The sequence below is a fragment of the Nuphar pumila genome, chromosome 5 (genome assembly GCF_984573655.1).
Source record: "Nuphar pumila chromosome 5, dmNupPumi1.hap1.1, whole genome shotgun sequence".
Classification (NCBI taxonomy): Eukaryota; Viridiplantae; Streptophyta; class Magnoliopsida; order Nymphaeales; family Nymphaeaceae; genus Nuphar; species Nuphar pumila.
The window spans coordinates 22,142,645-22,164,819 of NC_143253.1; the positions used below are offsets into that span (position 1 = coordinate 22,142,645).

At 37.0% G+C, this 22,175-nt stretch overlaps 1 protein-coding gene across 1 annotated transcript in view; it reads left to right on the plus strand.

The window, feature by feature from the left end:
- LOC149837085 (putative inactive cadmium/zinc-transporting ATPase HMA3) overlaps window positions 1-20,898 on the plus strand; it is a 43,992-nt gene extending 23,094 nt beyond the window's left edge. The window contains exon 11 of the mRNA XM_090007965.1: window positions 20,652-20,898. Within this exon, the coding sequence (XP_089864091.1) occupies window positions 20,652-20,898 (247 nt within the window). The remainder of the gene's footprint in view (window positions 1-20,651) is intronic.
- The last annotated feature ends 1,277 nt before the right edge of the window (window positions 20,899-22,175 follow it).

Sequence of the window (22,175 nt, forward strand, 5' to 3'; positions counted from 1 at the left end):
GCACTGAGGTGGCAGCGATAGTAGAGATAAGATGTAACAAAGTGGTTGGGCAGGGTGTTCAGGTGGCGGTGGAGCTGAATTGAGGTGTGAAACTTGGTGGTGCATGGTGATAAATTTAGAAAACTCTTAAAACAAGAGAGAGGGGAAGAGTATGTGAGGGAGTGAGAGAGTTAAAGAGGGAGAGTGCGAGAGAGAAGGTTAGCGAGTGAAAGAAGAGGCTTCATAGAGGGCTGGATGAGAGTGAAAGAAAGTAGTTGAGTGGTTTATATAGTGGAAGGAGAGGCTGTGTGTGGCGCCAAATGTTGCAAGTTATGCAATATTTGGTGAATCTTCTTCACCAAATGGCTAATATAAGTAAACACTTAGTAAATTAATAAAATACATGTTAGGGCTTATGAATGGTGGGTTTTGGGTCTGTGTTGGGTCAAATGTGACCCAATCTAGATCCAAACTGGTTTAGTTATGGTTAGGGTACTTAGTTGCATTAACTAGACTCTAATCTAGTAAATATAGCTAAGTCTCATTTAGTTACCATGGCTTAGTGAATTCCTAACCAAAATAAGGATTTCCTAATATACCCTAAAGTTATTAATAAAAACATGTAATGCTGAATTGGACCATTCTAGACCTCAGGTCAAAAATGACCCTAAAACTTTTCTCAAATGGTCATTTTGCCTTTGAAATTTGTTGGGTGTGTTCCAAATTTGTTTGTGTTCTATTTTTAACAAAATAAAGACCATTTTTCTTGACTTTTCAATATGGATGCAACTACATGTTTAAAAATTATAAAATAGGTCTTAAAAATTATGACTTTTCCCTTAACCCTTTTTTATTCCTTGTGATTGAACATGGATTCCAGAAAAATCGTAGTAACCATGATTTGTATATAAAATTTAACTGGAAATAAATTCCTTATTTATTTTATCATATAAAAAGGATACAAAATTTATGGTTGGGCTTGGATTTGGTAGGATAATTATTTGGGCTTGGATTTAGTACAAAAAGGTTGTTTGTCTCAGCTAACAAGAATGTTCAACCCTGGATCGGAATGCCCTTATGGACTTGGGGCTACTGTAGGTTTGGGCTCATATAGGTTGTCCTAGGTGGGTCAGTAACTATAGAAATGGCATGAGCTTGGTATAGGTATGGTTGGGCTTGGATTTGGTAAAAATAACTATTTGGGTTTAGCTTTTGGTCTGAATATCGGGTTCAATTAAAATCTAGTTGGATCGTGACCAAATTGGGTACTTGACGAATCGTTGAACTCAGATTAGAGTAGGATGGATCCTAGATCAGGTTTGAAGGATAATAGGTCTAGTCTTGACCCAATCCAAGTCCCAAAATTGGTTGGGTCTGGTCTTGACTCGATCCAAAACCAAGCTAGAGCTTTGTTCAAGCCCGATTAGTTCAAGTTTGAGTTAGTTCCATATGAACTGGACCACAATATTGGGCTTGGGTCTTATCTGGATGAAAACTCAAACCAGACCTAGTATGAGGAGATGCCATTTGGGCCAGAACCGAGCTTAGACCTGTTTGAATGAGTTTAGAGTTTCGAAACCGATCCACAAGACCTGGAGGGGCCGACCCGGTTCTCCCCCACCCCTTATCAACGGCTGGGTTTCTCCCACCTGCTGACTCAGGTGGGAGCTCACACTCGTGTTAGGGCTAGCACAGGGCTCCCCCATCACCGAAGTCGTTGAGGCTTGAGGAGGCGCTATAGCCGGCGAGTGGTGGCCCAGTGGCAACCACTGATGGCTGATGATTTATCTGACACACCACCCATGATTTAAAAAAAAAAAATGATGGTGATTTGTCCTCCACAACTGGTTGTTCTCATTGGGTTTTTCGATGGCCAAGGCATGCCCCAACACACCATGGTGGGTGACGGGTTGCAGACATAGGCGGTACCTTAGGAAAATGGTGAAAACAACTAGTGGGTGGTCTGCGATAAAGCAAACACTATGGCTTTCGTAGCCCTCTTGATGGCTTGTCCCATAGGGTCTGCATGGGGTGCGACTATAAAGGCCCAACATATTTCAAACAAAAAAATACCATGTAATTTTTTTTAAGTTAACATGTTATTGATTTACTTTTTCTTTTTTAATATGTAATGATTCAACAGTCTCAACAATGGCCACGTTCTAATCACACCAAGTACTAGATGACCTGCTTGAGCGTAAGCGCGAGTATATCTTAGCCTCATGGTATTATATCTAGTATAAAACTGCTGTTAACAAATCTAATTGAACAACTACATAAAAAAACTATATAGTTTAAGTCTTTCATCATTGGCATTGTCTTAATTGAAATAAGCTTTAAGGAGTTAGTGTGTGCATGCACTGACATTTAATAGCTTCCTAGAACAAAGTTCAAAAATAAAGCATCCAAATGATAAAATCCTTAAGTTATTATTTATTTGAGCAAATACAACAAAAAATATTGATTTTGAAATCAATTCAATAAGTTGGATTTTTTGTTAAACTTCCTGGACACATTACATTTTAAAAACAAACATTGTCATTCAATCATCCATAAGAGAAATTAATTGAAATATAAAATAGTTTTATTTAAATATTAGACCACTCAAGCAATTATTCAAAAATAAATAATTAAATAATCTATTAATATCGAATAAAAGAAAAGACAAGTAGCCCCTAGGATCGCGAAAGCATCAGTCCTCACTGCTCCCTTCAACATCCTGCACTCGCTCCACATATCACATATTACCTAAAAAATATAAAGCATAAGACTTTGAAAAGTCTCAGTAAGATTCACATGGCTAATACAAGATACAATACATAAATCTTGCATAATAAACATCAATCACCAAGGAACTGTATTTAACATCTAATAAGCAAATAAATGATTTTACAGGGAATTCATGCATTCATGATTCTAAATATAAACATGCATGATATAACGATTTCAAGCATTCATAACTACATTTTAAATGAAATGAAGACGTGCAATATTAAGCATGAATTCATATAATTACATGAACATAATAAAAGTGCAGAAAAGTAAAGCGAGAAAGTATTTTATTTTTCACTTAATTACCAAAATGCCTATCGTGTATGCGTAGGACCAACTACAAAATAGACCAGATTACTCAGGTGTTTATTATGCTATATATTTTAATTTCTCGAGTAGATGACTCAAACGTCTCCCTCAGGAGCAGAGTCTGGTCGTGAAAGGTAGCAACGTGCTTAGAGAGAATCAACCCGAGGGCATGACTTTGGGCCACAATGATGATTATGATCACTCATTTCTGCAGAAGTACCAGTGACATGCCCGCCTAGGATATAAGAAACAATCCTTGTTTTCCTAAATTCTCTGGGCTGAGGGACCATCAAGGCATTGCCTCTCGCAGTATAATAAGAAAGAATAGGGCCGAAAGAGTTCATATCGCCTACCCTCTCTAAGGTAGACCACCAATCATTTTGGTTCAACATACCTTGGTAAAGGCATACCCAAAAATATATCACAGGGTCATCTTTATTAATTAGGGCATAGGTAAATGCATCTACTATTTAGGCTAGTGCATTTCCATCTCACTATTCCTTCTTTGGAACCATAAATTATTATTTTATCAAACACCTCAAACATCCATGCAACCATGTGGGATGTATATTATCATGCATGCATTTCACAAATACTGCATCTCAAAGCATAAAATGCATTATCATAAGTAAAGAACCATGTCATTCAATAATTTACTCATGCAGTATCACATAATTTCAATATTCAAAAATAAGCATGCATCAATATCACATATATGAATCAATCTGAGAACCATAGTTCTAACATCATTGTCAATATATTTAGGTCTTTTGGTTAGAGTAGCCTGAAACTGCACAATTGAAACATGTTGCCAATTCAGAATACAATCAACATGTCTATATTCATCTTTCACATACTTTGCAATTTCAATTATGCTCATGCTCAAATTTTTATAGAAATAAACACACTTAAACTACCATAAATGAATTTATTCATGAATCTCAATTAAAATTCGTGTATGAGCCTTTTTCTCATAAACATGGCATCCTTAGACCACAACCATAACTTACCAATTATAATCGAACTTACCTTTATCTCTATCATAAATATTTATATCAGATCTAATATGATTCAAAACTAAATTTGTGAAAAGTTTAGAGAAAACATCAAAACATAATTAAAGTTATAAACCCGACTTTTCGTATAAGAACTCCCATAAACCCTTACCGAGCAAATCGACACGACTTCAATTAGTGTCTTGATTTTTTAGTACTCAAATCATATCAGACCTAATTAAAATATCTATGATAACAGATTGAATTAATGAACCCACTGTAACTAACCCATAAGCAAAAACACATAAGTCAATTTTCTTGATCTAGCCCCCCATAAGCCCAAATCGAAAACACTTATATATTTTTAATTATGTTCAGTCGTAGCCATGCTTAAATAATGCATATACTACATAACTTGGAAAATATATATCTCAACAACATATGCATTTGGAAGAATCAAAATCAATGAAAGAGCTTGAAACCCTAAATCGATTTCTGAGAAATCGAGGTTTTGATTTCCTTAAATACAAATCATCAATCTTCATTAAGTCAAGTATGAATTCAGATATTAAATGAGCTAAACATGTTGAACATGATCATATAAACAAAGGTACCTCTTTTGGAATCAATCAAAAGAGTTAATTTACAAGACAATCAAGATTTGGTAATGTCTTTTAATTGCAGTTTGCATAAATTTCAACTCAGTTCTTTTTAAATGTTTAGCCCTTAGTTTATGATTTGATAAGGTTTCTAAATACTGATAATCTGCAAAATATAATAGAAAAACAGTAAAAACACAAGATCCAAACACGTTACAGACTAATCACAAGCATAAGTCGTTAGAGAAATTTGAATCACAAATGACATATTTTTATAAAATCAATCAGAAATAATAGATCACATAACAAATCATAATACTTTTATCATAGCTGCATGTACCTATCAAAAACACAACCCAATAAACCGATCTAAAAAATAACGAGTATAGAAATAATTCAAAATATTTTACAAAACTCTATTATGATAGAGTTTTAATCTAGAACCTATAAACTACAAGATTTTTATCAGATTAATGTATTTCTTGGAATTTATATAAAATGTTTTTTACCAGACCCTTTTTACATGATCTATTATTATATGTTAATCTTTACCCAAATTTTTTGTAAAATATTCAGAATCATTTTTCTTGGGCGGTTATATCTTTTATCAGAGATAGGTTGAAACAATTCTTTATCTAGAGCCAAAACCTAGAGCTCTGTTAGAATGAATGTTTCTCCCTCAATACAAATCCAAATTAGTTAAAGCAAGATTCTAAATTCAAGAGAAAGATGCGTGGATCAATTTAGTATTTTTATTTAGATTTTTCAGACTGATATTCAAAGAGATATCGATTTATTTCTGAGACTTTTTTAGAAAACATTTTTTATTAAAATTCTTCGTGAATCCATAAAAGTGTTGAAAATCAACAATTTAGATTCAATTAGATACAATATGGGCTTAACTTATGAATCTCACCAATAATAATCAAGTCATGACTGAATCTAATATGAACTAATAAAGAAACCCTATTTAGGCTTGTATTTCAAAATCATTTTTATGAAAAACTCATGATTCACCTTTTCAAATCTAAATAACAATTTTTTTATAAAAGAAAATATTTATAACAGATCCAAACATGTAAATATGCTACTAAAAATAAATATAACTCAGATATGCATGCTTATGTACATAAAAAATATTTAATACGTAAATCTTACCTGAAAATTGATAGATCTTTAAGAAAAAAAATCGGGTAGTCTGATCTCTACAACACCACAACCACCAAGATTTGTGCAAGATTAATGGTTGCACACCCAACTCCAGACCTCCTAGACATTTTTAGCAGAAGAGAAAACGAAAAAACAAAAAAGAGAAAAGAAGAGAGAGAGAAGAAGAAGCAAGAGGGTTTTCTGAAAAAGTAAGGGAGGGGTGTGTGAGGGGGTATTTATAGCCCTCTCCACAAATCTCTAACCTATTGATATAGGACTCTCCTCTTCAAAATCATATGGAGGGGAGAAGTCCTTTCTAGAAAAACCTATTATCTTCTAGACTCCATCCTTTCGAATTATTTGATTTTTTTTCTTAATTTTATTTAATTGAAATTATCAGGTTTGACTATTTAACAACCAACTCTAACAATTCTAATTAATATTGACTCCTCAAGAGGTGTGGGACGTCCCACCCTCTCAAATTTCTTAATTAGTTATTTAAATAAAAATTTTAATTAAAAATCTTAGTTATCACTTTTGATTTATTTATTTAATTTTTTTTTTAAATTAAAACTAGATAATATTTTAATTTCATATAAACTCCTGGATCTAAATGGGGGTCCACATAGGACGTCTTCTATGAGGGTCCAATCCATAACCATTACATCCAATTAATATTATAAATTGGATTCAATCCAAACAACACCCCAAATCCATATTGGATCCAAATGAAAATTTTGGATCCAAAACCGAAGTCTAAGATCCAAAATCACACCAACTCATTTAGTCTTCATAATTTAGTTTTTTCAATTATTCTTGAAATATTCTTTATAACTTGAGACAAAGGTTCATAATTAATTGAAATCAAGAAAATCAAGAATTCATAATTATAGTCATAAAGACACCAATAACTCATCATTTATTTATTTTAATTATCAAAAAAAGATCTTGGGTTTTACATCGATTGCATCGTCGACAACTTTGTTCAAGTTAGGGATGCTCCTTTGGATAAAACAATCCCATACCACACTTGGGTTTTTGCTAGGCGGATGGGTGGTTTTGATCATCAAGGGGACCTCAACTCTAGGCAGACCATCACTCAATTCTGTATTGGGCATGCCTCAGACAAGATCTATGATTTCTTCTTCCCTTGGCTTCACCATGATTTGCTTCACCTACTGGTTTTGAATATTTGTGATTTTTTGATCAAACTCGATGAATCTTTTCTCTATCAAACGATTTGTATCACCCAACTGTGTAATCGTTTTGGAGTAGTCTTCTCGCATGTGCTCTAGGAGACCCTTTATCTAATCAAGAGCCCTATTTGTTTCCTGTCTATCAGCCTCGAGGTGCTCCAATCATGCTTGATGTTTTTTCATGAATCTTTCCTTGATCTTTGTAAGATCTCTATTGTGTCCTTAAATCGTTTAATCGAACAAATCTAGGTATACGGCCATCCATTTTTCCTATCAGGATCTTCCATTAAACTTCACAATAAAGCAATGATTGAGAAGAACAACCGAGACTCTGATACCAAATTGATGCAGTGATCAAGAGGATCGTGCCTAAACTATGTATATGAATACTAAAACTAAAGAAACTATAATCTATTGAATGAAAAAAATGAAGACAATAAAGAAAGCAATAAAGTAATAAAATATGGTTTTTTAATCTCTGAACTTCACTCGTCTCTCAAAAGTAGGGGTGGGCAACGGGCTCAGTGGCCCGATGGGCCAATCTGATACGGCCCGCTATTGGTCGGATTTGGGCCAAGATTTTAGGCCCAAGCCCATTAGAAACTGAGCCAAAACCTGACCCGGTCTATTAGCGAGCTCGATAGGCTTGAGTTATAAAAAATAAAAATGTAAAATTAATTTTTTATGAAAACTAGAAATCACATCGTAACTTGGGTACATGGGAACTTGTTAATTACTTTTAAATAACCAATTAATTATACTAATTTTAGGAGAAAGATAATTAATTACATCAAATCACATTAATTGCACACATAGTTGGCTAGGATTGTTTTGTGTAGGAATCGTCTTATTTGGGACTCTTCTGGACCTGGCCCACTTTACATTGGCCTGTTGGGCCAATGGGCCTCTCTTCAAACCCGAACCCATTAAGAACCGGGCCAAAACTCGGTACTAGAGTAAATAGGCTGGGTTGTTGACCGGGCTAGCTCGATCAGCCCATTTCATTAGTGGGTCGGGCCAGACCAGGCTAGCTCGATGCCCACCTCTACTCAAAAGAACAAATAAATAGATCATCTCTATGATGTAACTGGATCTGGATCTAAAGAATATATGGGGATCTAAATCAGATAATGAATGTTATGTATAAGTCCGTTTAACCATGTTGGGTCAGGGTCCAATTATGGAGCTGAAGGACTAAATACTCACTTCCTATGACCTGCTGGACACATAAGACATCCACCATGACTAGGCTTGTATCCATAAAATGATCTATTTTTGGAACCACATCGATAGATTTGCAGTTCAGGTCCAAAGCTGTGAAATCAAGGTCACCTGTATCGCAGGTTTGCTTTGCATCATTATTACATCAATACGTCTACCAAAACTAGAATCAGACGGATAATCGATGAGAGTGAGAGATAGAGAGAGAGAATTCAACATGGTACACAAGGGGCAAGATACCATTCTATAAAAAGTTTTCATATGAAAGTGTAAGATGGAGGAGGTTAGAAAGAAAATTTTCATTAACAATTTAAATACGGGAGAAAAAATAAAAAAGGAATAAAGTACCTCTAGCAATCATAAAAACAATACCCACATCACCAAATTCAATATGAAAATGAAAAAATTTAAAAAAAGTGAAAAAGAAAAAAAAAATAGAAATTATAATGAATTGAAATGGTTTAGGCAGATCGTATAGAGATGAAAAGTAGCACTAACATGGAAATGGTAAAAAAGGATTTGTGTTTCGCTGGCTTTTGTTCATGTAAGGCACGCATCGAATGCAGGAAGAAAACGGCTCGAATATAATTCGGACCATGAGTGACCCGATACTGGATCTATCCTGGCCACGACCACACCAGGCAGCCACCTTGGACTCCTGTACCAATTCGGTCTCACTCATCTCTTATGTCATCCCTATTGTCATGTTCTAGCTATTTTCATCGAGTCTGACCCTTAGATATGATCTGCATAGTGAATTTAGTAAATATTAGCATTTTAATCACCGAAAATTAACTTTATGTATGATTTTCTAGCAATTAAAAAATCAACCACTATAAAATATCCAACTTTTATATAAAAATTTATATTTTTTGTTAAAAAAAATGCAAGCCAAAAAGGTTGATTCCTATTAATTTCGTCATGTTAAATCAATCTATATGGTCAGATTTAATTAAAACAACTTGCATTAATGAGCCCCAAGGAGTTTGGTGTAGTAGAGGGGGCCTTGGCCACTAGAAGGTTGGTCAAGTTCCATTCTCATAATTATCAAACTCCTTGCATTAATGAGGGCAAGGGATAAGCTCTTTCTCAGTCGAAATCGGGTCACTCCCAAGGGGGCAAGGAGAGCGCAACGGGTTTAATCATATGTTGATATGTCAAACTCGATTGATAATATTTCTTGTAGTATTTAAATTTTATAAATTTTATAGGTTATATTTTAAATCTTGTCCTACCACGATTTTCACCGTTATCAAGCTCATGGTAAGATTGGGTTTCAACTAAGGCCAATGCCAAAATTACTCCTAATTGTGCATATTGACATACCAGCCAAGCCAATAGAGTGAATGTATAAACTTAAATTTTCACCTTTGTTATGTTTTAACAAGATATGGTGTTACCTACAAGGGCTCCACTCATTTAGTAGCGGCAAATTGTGAAAGTTGCCAAGTTGAAGGGACATCACAAGTTTCAAAACCTAGGGGTATGCCTGCCCTGCTGCAAATCCAAAGCTAAGTGTACTCCCTTGTGGGCAATGGGGACTTGGTTTTTTAACACCAATGACCTTACTAGTAAAGTGGTTTTCTTTGAGAGTCTAAAAATAAGAAACCTTTGATATATTATCTCCTAACCTTAACTCATTGATTTAAATATTAAGATCGTAGGCCAATAATATTATGTGTGTTAAGCCCAAAATTAATAATTATTGGGGATGGGGCTATGAAGACAGCTCGAGGTCGCCTGACCAAAGCAAATTAAACAACCTATGTGCAATCTTTTTAAAGGAGGTGGGAATGGACTTAGCCTTCTTCAACTTGCCCGCCTCGTGCTCGATCTTCGTTAGTAAAATGCTAAAATACTCTTTTGGGATGACAATGAACCGAGGGGAAACAAACAGGGCCCCGCCCGGCTTCATCCCGTTTAGACCGAAGATGGAGGACATGAAATGGGAAGCGGATCAGGTCATGCTGAACATGAGCGTTTTTGCTCGTGCTGACATCGTGGCCATCCGATTCACATTTTAAAAAGTTCAAAAGTCAACAAAACCACGTGGCATTCATCCAAAATGCAAACATATGGCCACGATGTCAGCATGAGCAAAAACGTTCATGTTCAGCATGACCTGATCCGCTTCCCGTGAAATGGGGATGAAGGTTAAAATCAAACCCCGTGCGAGAATGGAGACAGGGATGAAGGAAAGAATTTTGAGACAGGGCGGGGATGAAGATCTTGTCTCCTACCCCTGCCCCGGTCCACTGCCATACCTATGGGGAGGACATGCCGCAGCCCCAAATACTGGATCTGCTTACTTCTCTTGCTGCAAAGTTAAAGCCAACAAGAAACTATCTCCAATGTATAGAGAGATACTCGTGAAATTTGACCTTATGAACACCAAAATCAAAGTCACGGTAAATATGGGACCTCTGATCTAGCAATGGGGCATCAAATCATATTATTGACAAAAGAAAAAGGGAACCAAATTCAAAAGGTACATGACACTATTTATCAAAATAAGAATTGTTAAAAAAAAATGGTCCAAAACATCACATGAGAGTCAATTTTAACACATGAAATCGGAAATAGAATATGCTAAAGATGATCCAAAGGTTAGTTTTTGTTTATGGTGATCAAATACATGTAAATCAAGTGTGTACCACCATAAGTTAAATGCCACACTAGAAGCACATTCTTCAATCTATTCATCCTTCCACCATAAGTTAAATGCCGCGGAAATGGAATCGGACCTCACCCCCACGTGAACCGTTTCGGTGGAAAAGAGGGGTCCAGCATGCATTTTGGCATGCCTGTCGAGGTGATTTCACGTTCCTCTGCTTGTTTTGAAATTTTGGGCACTGTGAAAAATGCACGCCTGTCGATGTGTTTCCGCAGAAAATGCCCATTTTCTGTGACATGCAAACGCCCCCTTGGAGTTTCAACAAGGGACTCGTAAAAAAGAAATTCGCAGGATGGGGTTAGGCAGACCCCTACCCGTTACAAGAACATTTTACATTGATCTTCCATAAGGAAACTAATCCTAAGATTTATAATGACACAGTTCCAAAGAGATGACTCACAACTAAGCAACTCTATACATTAAGACTCAAAACCCAAACCCAATGGTAACTTCATATTTTATTTACGGTCTTGGATCCAATTAGGTAAGAGATCCAAGACCCAAAACAGGTTTTCCCATCAGTCCTGAATCTAACGGGTTAACATTCCTTGGACGACCCATTTGTGTAGGAGTTGGGTATAGGAATCCCCTTTTCAGCACCTTCACTCCCCTATTTGGAAAGAGCCTTATCCAAACTGCCTTCTAGCTACTCAGCAAGCTTCTTTTGTTTTGAAAGGCAAACTATTGTGTTTGGGTTGGGTTTCCCTTACAACAACAACTACGCCTTCATCCCAAAACAATTGGGGTCGGCGATATGAACCAACAAAGAAAATCATTCTGGGTCTTCCACATGAATCCTTCTCCTCCATTCATTTTTATCCAATGCCATGTCCTCGGTGAGGTTCAAAGCATTCATATCCTTTCCTATCACCTCCATCCCTGTCTTCCTAGGCCTACCCCGACCTCTTTTAACTAATATATTTTCCCATTTCTCTATCCTTCTAATTGGAGCATCATTAGGCCTTCGTCGAATATGTCCTCGGTGGGTTGGGTTTCCCTTGGATTATAAAAAAAAAAACTATTGTGTTTCATGCACAGTTTTGGTGAAAGATGTATCATGTTATGATGACAGCTAACAAGGAAAATGCATCTTTAAGGGACTGTTTGCAAACGTGTGAGCCACTTTCACACATGGGAGTGTATCATATGAACTATTTTTCCAAGGGAAAATATGAGGATTGCTTTCATGAGAAAAAGCTTTCACATCTGACCGAAAAGGTGTGCTTCTCTGATAATGATTCATGTATTTGCAAACCTTACGGTAACGACATGGATAGTAGGGGTGTAACCGGGTCTAAAAATTTGACCTGAACCTGACAAAGTTTGATTCAGGACAGCATCCACTGAACTTGCAGTTTCATATTGGTTAATGGGTTTAGGTATAAATGTGTTCCAGGGATGTAAATGGGTCAGACGCAGGCATTACTAAATCCAACCTAATTAATCAGATCTAGCCTAATCGAATTTGGAGTTGGATGAGAAAATTTAGATTTGCTATGTGCTGGGATTTTGATTCAGAAGCAAATCTGCATATTAAATCCCAAATCTAATTATTAGTTGGGCTCTATTTTCTTTACCAAATTTGGCTAAATGGGATTCAGTTTTGGTGGGATATTGGATCCAAGTCCAACCTGTTGGCATCCTTACATTTTTGGTCTTAAATAGTCTTAGTTTTAACATTGGACCGGAACCCAACCGATTTGATTCGTGTTCGGGTTTGAGTATGACAGATTGTTTACCCATATAAGTAATGGGTTGGGTACATAAAACAAGTCAGGTTTTAAACAGACTCACTGTATAACGGGGTCATATATTATCCTTTAACATGATTAACTATAGGCATTTATGAATTGAAAATCTCACAAAAATCAATTTATATTCTAAAGCATGCCAAAATTTAAAGATGAAAAGAACAGGCTTGATACTACACTGGTCCTGGTTTAGGTTGATTGGTGTGACAGATTGGTTCGTGCTCAGCGCAGGTATGAAATGTGTTTGGGTTCAGGTAGGTTTAGTGCCAATTGCATAGAACCATTTGGTAGGATGTGAAAATGGGTTGGTCCCAAACGGTTGAGGTTTCTATTCTTCTTACCTAAGAGCCTACCTAGGGATGGCAGTGGATGGGGCGGGGGACAAGATTTCTACCCCCGCCCCATCTCAAAAATTTAACCTTCATCCCCGGTCCATCCCCGTGGTCGGGGAGACTTTGGACCTCCACCCCCGCCCTGTCTCAAAATATGAATCCCCATCCCCACCCCCGCCTCGTCCCCGCCCCATCCCTCTTCTCCCATCTTCAGTCTGCTCCTCCACCAATATGGATGTCTTCCATTGATATCCCTGATCTTGTCGCTGCTGAATTCATTGAGCATCTAAATGACTCACCATACGCTAAAACATCTAAAGGACTTATGATACACTAATAAATAAAATAAATCAAAATGAACACCTGAGCAAGACCACAATTAGTACTAGACGATACCAACCCATCCAACTCAGGCAGTCTGCCTGAGTATCAAATCATTTCCTTTATGAAGTATATGTGCGGTAACACCACCATCTTGTAACTTCTTAATAAAATCAACAAATGAAGCCAGCCTTCACAGAACAACAAGAGAAAAGACAAACCTCTTTATGGCCATGACAATCTTCAACAACACTAACAGAGCCATGATGCAAAAAACCGAAAAAAAAAACAAAGATATTTTACTAAGAAAATTTATTTACATATCACACAATGAAACATAAGGCAAACTTGCAAACAATAGGTTACAAAAATATAACATTTAGATCACATAAAAAAATAGGCATTTCTACATCTATAGAAATAAGTTCAGAAACATACCAGAACTCAACAAGATGCAAGAGCACCGAAAAACTCTGCCATAAGATCTATTAAACTGATTGAATATAATGCATTTTTCATTCCACTAGCAGAAAGTAAGTCCTCTGATTTCTTTTGTAGTGAATAACTCTTATAAACATTGCAAGCTGGATCATTGACCTGAATAAACTTATGATCTGTTTTTCTCATTTAAACAGAGCAAAAAAACCCATTTACCTTCTCTCTCTCTTCTCTAGACGGCGACGGCTTCGACAGATAAAACATAGGGTTAGGGTTAGTAAGAGAAGAGTATTTATGAAGGTGGGTATTTTGTAATTTTATTTTTTGATTTAGGGTATTTTAGTAATATCATTAACGATCGGGGTGGGGGCGGGGATGGGGCGGGGGAAAGTGTCAGTCCATCTCTGCCTCCATCCCCGAACGGGGATGGATTTTAACCTTCAGCCCCGCCTCCATCCCCGATCCAAACGGGGTGAGGCGGGGCCCCGCTTTCCCTTGGTCCACTGCCATCCCTAAGCCTACCAGCTTTTGAAATGGAAAATGACCATATTGTATGGGTAATTTGATGTATTTTTCAAAAAAACTATATTTTTTTATAATTTTTTTCATGTTCAAAATCGCAAATAGCGAGCATTGAAACATCTCTTTTACCCTTCGCATGCCTAAACTGTTGAAGTTCGCGCATGATATATTGCTTTGTTCCTCGGGTGCTGTATGCACCTACTTAAAATGAGGCCCACACGTTTTTTTTTTTGGGGACTTCACAAAGTTCACATAAAATTCTACGTGAACTTCCTCTTAAACTTGAACAAAATGAAAAAAGTCCGCACATATTTTATACGAACTTGAGAAAGTCTTTGCCTATATTTTATTCAGGCATCTTCACATCTGCCTATATTTTATGTGGACTTCTTTATCTTTGCCTATTTTCGTTGTTTGTATGTTTAGGAGGAATAGTTTATTTTTCAGATGTCGTTTCTCTTCAATCACTTATCAAATCAAGGTGATCTTAGTTGTAGTGAAAAGCTAATATCTCTGTTTTTTTGATTTTTTGGTGCAAGTAAAAAATATCATGGATCAGATGAAAAATGTGCAACCCTAAAGGGTGTAGAACACGTTCATATCTCAGTTTTGAAACTCATAAACGGGAACCCTAGAGGGGTTTTCGGTTCTGACTCAAAACATAAAAGTTATAAGCCGGTGTTTAAAGCTTTTCAACGACTATAGAAACATAAGTTTTTGATATTTGATCGAAGAGGTACAAATATAAGAACAAAAATTGTTCTGAAAAAAAATCACATATTTAGGAGGAAGTTCACATATATAGAAGTTCGCATGTGTGAAGGGTAAAAATATCTTTTTAAATTCAGATATTTATGGTTTTGAACATGGAGAGTATAAAAAATTATAGAGTTTTTAAGAAAATGCATCAAATTACCCATACAATACTGTCATTTTTCGCTTTTGAAATAGGTCTAAATTTTGAACCGGTTTGGATCACTTCAAGACAACAGTTCTATATGGGTATACCCGACCTAGTTACACCCCTAATAGATACCAGAAACACACTTGCAAAGCTGGAAATTGCATGCTATGCCTAAAGAGGGAAACATGAGAAAAGACGCCTCATTTGTAAGAAGTGTGCTTCTCACTCGCTTCTCTATTGCTTCCCAATTAATTCAATATTTGCTTTATATAGCTTCCACCTTGCTTTATATTCACTTCTGAATTGATTTCACTTTGCTTTTTTTTTATATTGCATATTAAAAAATTTTTTATGTGCTGATTTCACACTACTTTCCATTCGTTTCTTTGGCATTGCATAGTAACTTTCACTTTTGCTTGCACATCATTTCAGTTATTAAAATTTTTTATTCACTTTTGCATTCCTTTCTATTTCATCTCTCTGGCATTTTCTATTTGCTTTCACTTTTGCTTTCATATTATTCTCTGCACGTTCTTACATGCTTTTGCTTCATTAATTCTCCTCACATCATACCCTAATATTTAGCCGTTGCTTCCCCCCTTCTACTTCACATATCACTTCTCATCCTTAATTGATAAAACTATCTTCTGCAGAGTCAAAATAGAGATGTCAATGAATCAGATTTTATTGGATATGAGACCTAATCCACCAAATCCGACTTTGTTTAGTAAGATTTGGTAAGCTGAAACCATATTTGACTCTAATAGGATGCGGATATGGTTTTGGTCTTTTGCTACCAAATTCGTAGAATATGCGGATTTCACCGATATCCAAATCCAATTGCATGTAAAAGCAAATTTGATATGAGCCGTTTACCATCCCAGTCCTAATCTGAATCCCTTTAGGTAACATCTCATTAGTCGGATCTGGTATTGGCTACATCTGTTCCAAATCCATACGGTTTACATCCCTAATCAAAAGGGCATGGTCAAATCTTTCTGAACTTATAGACCTACCTCAAGTGGACATGTAATGTAGGGCTACCCTAAACAATAAGACTCAAACTAGGGATGGCAGTGGACGGGGGGGGGGGGGGGGACAAGGTCTCCACCCCGGCCCCATCTCAAAATTTCACACTCCATTCCTGCCTTCATCCTTGCACGGTTTTTGATTTTAAACTCCATCCCTGCTTTCATCCCCAATCCAAATGGGGTGAGGCGGAGCTCCATTTTTCTTCGGTCCACTGTCATCCTCAAAGAGTATTTTAGCATTTTACTAACATGGATCGGGGACGGGACATCCCTATTTTATGTCCTCCATCCCTGGTCCAAACAGGGCGGGGCTCCATTTTCTCCCGATCCACTGCCATCTCTAACCAAAACTAAGCCCATATTGGTCAGTTACCCATATGAAGTCATCCTTTTTTAAGGAACCCTAACCATTTCCAATTCACCGACCTTGTGAAATTTGTAAAGGTCAGGCCTAATATTGGGTTCAGTCGTGTTTGCATGGTCCGGTGGCAGTCATGAAATTAAGATAAAAGCTAAAGTGGACTCATTGAAACAGTGTACCATAACTTTGCACGTGGCAATACCACATTCAACAACTTATTCCATTCTTACTCCCCAAAGACAATCTTTTTTTAAAGTAAAGCAACAAGCTTGCATTTTATATATAAAATTTGAGCAGGAGATGGATACATGATGTAGCACCTGTCCTGATATGGACACCGATGGCTCATAGGACTAGGGGTGTCAACGGATCAGGTATGATCTGAACCCAAACCCATACCCATACCGGATCTTATAGGGTCAGGGTTTGGTTACAAAGAAAGGGGATGATTAACTATCCGGGTCAGACACATGAGGTCCGATTATTAAATGGGTTGGGTATGACTTATGAATTTTTATACCAAACTCGAATCCAACCAGAGTTTCGATTAAGATTCGTAATTTTTCAATGTAAAAAACTTAAAAATTATTATTTTATCGAGTACAAACCGGGTCTGGTTTATGTAATCTTTATCGGATCCAGGTATGTATTGTCTTATAAAAAATTCAGTCGGACCCAACTCCGGACCCAATACCCACATCACTTAGCCGAATCCAGGTTTGGAATCACCTATTTTAGCGAGGGTCCGACCGGTTATATTACAGCATGCATACGTGGATTTCCTTATGGTAAGGAAAAAAATTGTTAGAAAAGAGAAAAGCCATAGGGAGCAGATTCTGTGATGGGCTGACCACAATTAGCTCAGTCCACTCCTTTAAAAGGATTTGAGTACTTGTACTTGAGCAGTCAAGGTTCTATTCTCATGAATGTCACCCCTTATGTGCAAGCAAATGTGTCGCATTAGCCCAAGCCGAGGGTCCTAGCCTCAAAGTTTTACGCTGCCGGCACGACAACTGTAGGTAGGGGGTGGGCAACGGCTCGGCCGCTTAATGGGCCAAGCCAACCTAGACTGTCATGAGCCGAGTTTGAGTCATGATTTTAGGCCTGGGCCCATTAAGTACTGGGCTGAAAGTCGGTCCATTATATATGTGAGCTGGGCTTGGGTCGGCCCAATGGGGATGATATATTTATTAATTTTTTAAATAATATGAATTTTTTTAAAAATTAACTGTTACCCAGTTACTTAGATAACTATTATTATTTACCTAATTAGTTGCATGAAAACTTGTTATTTGTTGTTACTATTTACCTAATTAGGAATTAGTTGCATGCAAACTTGTTATTTTCTCGTTAACCCATAATTTAATTCAAGCATTTATGCATTTTAAGATTGGGCCGGACCCGGCCTTCTTCGCATTGGCCCGTTGAGCTAATGAGCTAATGAGCCAATGGCCTGGGCTATGGGTTTCTCTTCAAACCCGAGCCCATTAAGAACTTGGCCATTGACCGGGCTGGCCCGATCGGCCCGGTCCATTAGCGGGCTGGGACGGCCCGATGCCCACCCCTAACTGTAGGTATGGCAGGCTGAGCTAGTGCGTCCAGGTCTCTGTGCTGGGTGCGGTTTCTTTGGGTTATAAATAAAAAAACAAAAAAAACTGACAAATATAAGTGTAAAGAGTTTGTTAGAAGGTGTAGCAGACAATATGACCTGCTAAAGCCAAATTAAATAGAAAATGTCATATAAATGAATACAATCAATGCAAAATCATTGTGGAATGAGACCAGCTCATACTAGGGGTGGCAATCGTGTCGGGTTGGCGGGTCAGCATACCTCAACCCGAACCTGACCCGTTTATTAAACAGGTCGGCTGTGGCAAACACGAACCCGGCCCAATGATGATGTCAGGCAGTTTTTTTTATGAACCCTCGGCAAAAGAAGGAAAACCCCTGGTGGGGCCCCATGACCACCCTACCTACATGGCCCACCTCTAAAAACTACGGACACACCGGTGAGCCAGCAGGGTTTGATCCAGCGCTTTCATCTCATCTCCCTCACAACCACTCCGCTGGCCAAGTGGTGACCCGCGGTAATACAAAAGAGGGCTAGATGAGATCAATGGGTGGTGGGGATGTTAAAGTATTTTTCCGCGGTAATTTGGCAGATCACCTGATCTGATCTCACCTAAAAGTGAGTGAATAAACTTTTGTATAACTAAAAAATAATATGCAATAAAATAAAATAAAAAGTGAAAAGCATGGTAGAAACAGTAAATATGAAGCAATGTATAGAAAGCGAATAAGGACAACGGGGAAGCAAGCACATCTCTATACCATAAAGTTTTCAAGCACATGAATCATCCTCTCGCCAGAGAAGTGCAACTTTTTTTTTTTTGTTCAACTATAATTCACATTACTCAACCTGCAACGAATCAGAATGATGTCTACCAACCACAAACCTACCCATATCCACCTCTATTATGCCCATCAAACATAGGCCCACAAAGTAGGTTCAATTAGGAAATGAAGTTAGTATGGAGGGTCCAATTATTAATTGGGCACTGACATGGTTTGTACGTTTATATACTTAGATCTAGATCCAATTCGTGATTCTATTAATACAGCATAATTTTGCACAAAAAAAATCTAAAAATAAAGGATTTAATTAACCAATCAAGTGCTATTGTCCTTCATTTATCGGATCGGACTTATCTAGGTCAGGTCCAGTTTGAAATGGATCAATATTAGTACTAAATGCCCCTAAGGTCAAATTAGTGTCCGGATCTGGCTGGATCTAGAATCACGCATTGGCCGCTATAGTCGACCATCTGCTATTCAATAAACAATGGAATTATGGTTCAACTTCTAAAAACTATCTCAGTTGCTCACCTATTTCAGAGTGTGGTTTAATGAAGGTTTTTTTTTAGTTGGGTCACCTGCCACATTGTGCAATCAAAGGCTTATTTGATCATTATGCTCCTGAGAAATAGAAAAATGTTGTTGACATCCATCCCCTGCTTGTGAGTACAGGTGAGAGGGTGGTGCTGTGTTAAAAATGAGAGGTTTGTGGTTTGAGAACCTGTCGACCGTCCATCTTAGAGTTGCTAAGATGGACGGCTAGGGTGCACTGGCTCATGCATTGTGGGGGTGTTGGGGGTCGGCTATCCTAGAGCTTGGAGGGAGGTGGGTTCTTGGTGGGCTCTGATGGGTCGAGCCTAGTTTTTGCTCAGCTCAGCCTGTTTGCTTGTAAATTTAGCTTAACCTGTCGATTCTGACGTCACCTCCTTGTCCGATCACAATCAGTTAATGGCGGATGCAAAGATCGGTGATGAATCTAATGATGGCAAGATTCAATATGGACTCGAGTTCAGTCTTGATGCAAACGGATCCTGTTAGATAAATGGTTCGGCTTCATAAGCTCAAAATTTAAAACATTACTTTAATATTTAATATAATTTTAATGCTTTTTAATAGTGTTTTACTAAAACTGTAAGTTTATCTATCAAATATCAAAAATAAGTTTTATTAATTAAAAATGAAAAATCAGTGTCCTCTTACGGCTTACCTTGCCTTTCTTTAAACACCTTTATTTTATTTTCTTATGATTTTGTACTAAAATAACTAAAAGCAAGTTAGTGGTTCTTATTTAAATTTTTTATTATTTTATTATTATTATATGTTTTATTATTTTGATCATGAAGCTTACGCTTCAACGCCTCGAGGCTTACGCCTCGCTTCATAATATGCTCAACGCCTCACTTCGCCTCATCGCATTTAACAACCTTGCTATGGATTGACTTTAAGAGAGAGAGAGAGAGAGAGAGAGGTAACGCCTATGGGAATCAAACTTTTACTGGCGGTCTAGCAGCAAGGCCCCACCCTACCCCCCTTTGGGGCAATCTGCCACTAATTTCTTTTAGATAGGAGCCTAATAGCCCCCTCATAAAAAAACAACCTTATTTTAACGAGGCCTTGAAAATTAGGGGATGAGTAGGCCTGAAAAATGAACCAAGCTGCTCAAGGCTGCCCTTGATCGTTTGGCTTGTACAAATAAGCTTGGTGAGCAAAGACATTAGCTACTTACCTGTTTGTTTTTCAAGCTACACCGCTTTGGCTATGGAAAGCTGTTCTCGGGAATATAAGGAAAAAGGTGATCAGCAGGGGAAGGAGTACGAATGGGCAGCGAGCAGATTCATCGGAGAAAGAAAATCCGAATCGCCATTGACACTTGGCTATGGCAACTCTGGGTGGAATGTAACCGGCGTATTTTTAGGGTCGCGCAAAACTGGTATTCTCAAGAGGGTGATTGCATATGTGTATGCAGTCCTTAAAAATGAAGGAACTTGAGACAAAGTGTAAATTATTAAGCTGAACATGAACAAAGATAGATCCCTTGACTTGGCTCTAGGGCTTGAAAGCAGGATGAACCGATCCAATAAAGAACTTGATCAAACTAATAAAATAAGCTTGGTTAGCTAAAGGTGAACAGCAAGTGTTTGACTTGACTCATCTTATACAAGCTTGTTAAGTAGTAATATATATTTGGGTAATGTTTTATTACAAAAGTTTGTAGGTATAAACACCAGTAGATCTTTAAGTTGTTTCAATCCAATCAGACCTCATAGATGGATTCAGCATATCCAAAATAGTAAGGATCAACTTTTAGATCATTGGTGCTAATTCCATGGTGCAGTTTAAAAGGAATGGTTGAAGTGTTTGGCATTGCAATTGATAGGTTTAGAGTTCAATTCTTGTTACTTTCAGCTTTTAAAAAAATGTCATAAAGGAGCTATCTTGAGCTCCACTCGCCTCCTGTCATTTCCAGCTTTAAAGCAGTGTCTTTTCTTTTCTTTTTTTTTTCCTTTTATCTTTTTCTGCATATAAACTAGATACCTTGAACTTGGTTTAGCTCATCATGAGCTCAAAATCTGCTTGGCTTGCCATCATTAGAAAGAAAGAATGGTTGAAGTGTTTGGGATTGCACGCAATAAGTTTCTAATTCAAATTCTATTGTTTTAGCTTAAAAAAAACATTTTTTTGTTTGTTTTGTTTTTAAAATGAGTTAAATCTATGTCTACGAAAAAAGTATAGAGTTAAAATCTTGTTACTTTAAGCTTAAAAATAGTTTTTCTCTCTTTTTTTTTTTTTTGTTCCATTGCCAAGACTGCTCAAGCTCATTATAAGTTTGAACTCATTTTGGCTTGCCACAAGCTATTGACTCATAGGTCAATTTACCAACCTCAGTTCAGGTAAAAGCTTTTGTAGAAAAAAAATATAAATTAATTTTACACATAAAAAGTGGTAGGTGGTGAGAAAATTTATGCCTACTTAGGCACCTTTCTATGCCCTAATGATTTGATGTATGTTTCATTTATGGTGAGAAAGGATTACATCAACATTCTCTCATAATAGTTGTATGGAACATGCATATTTATAGAAATTAAACCAAACTCTGTCACTATATACTTTTCAGTTTTCAATCATATACTTTACATGAGAAAAATATGAGTTCCCCTCTTTAAAAAAAAAACAAAAAGGAGAAAATATGGATTCTCCTCTTTCAAAAAAAAAAAAGAAAGAGAAAATATATGTTCTCAAGTTGAAGAAATTCTCAACAAAAAAAG